The sequence below is a fragment of the Alexandromys fortis genome, unplaced genomic scaffold, assembly GCF_014885135.2.
Source record: "Alexandromys fortis isolate MF-2015 unplaced genomic scaffold, M_Fortis_MF-2015_v1.1 scaffold_74, whole genome shotgun sequence".
In the NCBI taxonomy this organism is placed as follows: domain Eukaryota; kingdom Metazoa; phylum Chordata; class Mammalia; order Rodentia; family Cricetidae; genus Alexandromys; species Alexandromys fortis.
Window position 1 is genome coordinate 8158667 of NW_026068008.1, and position 1859 is coordinate 8160525.

The window sequence follows — 1859 nt, forward strand, 5'->3', positions numbered from 1 at the left end:
AATTAAGTTCAAACTTAAAAAGCACTTATAAAGAAGATGCTTTAGTCAATGAAACACCCTTGGATTTTGAAGTTACTGACAGAAAAACAATACAAGGGAGCCCTATTTTTGAAGATTTAAAAGAGAGAAAAAGGCAAAATCTTGGATTTTGAAGTTACTGACAGAAAAACAATACAAGGGAGCCCTATTTTTGAAGATTTGAAAGAGAGAAAAAGGCAAAATCATGCCACTCTTGAGAGTGGTAGGATTAATCCATGCGAACATGCTTTTGCTTAGTTCCACCATAGGGGCAGGGATTTTTGTGACTCCTAAAGGAGTATTAATATACTCCTCACTGAACATCCCTGTTTGTCTGAGTATTTGGGCCTTGGGTGGCCTGCTGAGCATGATGAACGCTCTTTGTCTTGCAGAGCTGGCAACCACCTTCCCTGTGAGTGGAGCATCTTATTTTTTCCTCAAGAAAACTCTTGGATCCTCTGCTGCTTTTCTGAGTCTTTGGATAAAACTTTTTGTTCATTTACTAGGCATTGGTGCTCAAAGCCTACTAATAGCTAGTTATCTAATTCAACCTTTCTATTCTGGATGTCCTGTTCCAGAGCTCCCAAAGAAATGTCTGGCTTTGGCTGCTTTGTGGTCATTTGGTATTCTCAGTGCTCGGCAGATGAAAACAGTGGTTCAAGTTCAGACTATCAGCAGTCTGATGAAAATAGCTATTCTTTCTCTCATTTCTGTAACTGGGATTGGTCTGTTAGTAATTGGAAAAGATGAGAATGTGTCCAGATTTAAGAATGTTTTGGATGCTGAACTTCCTGATGCCTCACAGATTGTAGAAGCCTTTCTCCAAGTGTACTATTCATATTTAGGAGCATCACTTCTGATCAACATAGCAGGTAAATCTATCCATAATATCTGACACTATGCCATAAGAGTGTGTCTAGAATTTAAATGGAAAAACTTAATATTATTGTTTCATGCTCTGTAAGGAAATGCAATCTTCTCTACAAGGTGGGGTTATAATAAATGTACCCATGAATATTCATTAATGTAGACTTATAAATTTTAGTTTTCTTTCATTCATGCCTTTTATATAAACCTGGGAAAATTAAGAATTTTCAAAAAAGTATTGAGATTTTTCTGTAGTCTTAGTTTTATTTCATGTGATCCCACCATCTTGAAATAAATAATAATTACAAGGAACAGGATTAGTAAGTTCACACTTATACACAGGTCTTAGATATATATACTTTACTTATATATACTTTACTTCAACTTAAAATTTTGTTCTCTTCCCTGACATACCCACTATCAACACTATCAAGTTCTTTGTGAGTAGTCGTCACTCTTGGTGCATGTGCATTGAAAACTGTAATGTAGCTTCATATATTATACATATATATGTATAGTAAAATGTCAAATAAACTTTATTCCACTTCATTAGTATAGTTACTTAAACATTCTGAAATGACACTTCTCACTATTGTGAGCATGTTAAGTGTCTCTGATATTTTCATATTTGACACAGTGCTATAATGAACATTTTTGAGAATGCAATACTATGTTTTGTAGAACTATAATTCTCACCCAGGTTTCAAGGTACCAAATGAATTTGATAATATTTGCCCATAAATCTGCCTGCAATATCAAAAAGATTTAAAGAAGATAACTCATTACTTATCATATAAAGTTTTATTAATTTTTCAATAATTGCTTAAGATACAAATTGATGAGTTTCATTGTGACATTTTAATACCTGTTTGTTTTAGTTTGGGTTTTTATTGTTGTGATACAAAAACCATGACCAAAAAGCAACTCAAGAAGGAAAGGGTTTATTTCATCTTACAGTTTGTAATCCATCATCC

The 1859-nt window shown here is 33.7% G+C and overlaps 1 protein-coding gene across 1 annotated transcript in view; it reads left to right on the forward strand.

Annotated features, from left to right (window-relative positions):
* The first annotated feature begins 223 nt into the window (after positions 1–223).
* LOC126513404 (solute carrier family 7 member 13-like) overlaps positions 224–1859 on the forward strand; it is a 40870-nt gene continuing 39234 nt past the window's right edge. The window contains exon 1 of the mRNA XM_050161768.1: positions 224–890. Within this exon, the coding sequence (XP_050017725.1) occupies positions 224–890 (667 nt within the window). The remainder of the gene's footprint in view (positions 891–1859) is intronic.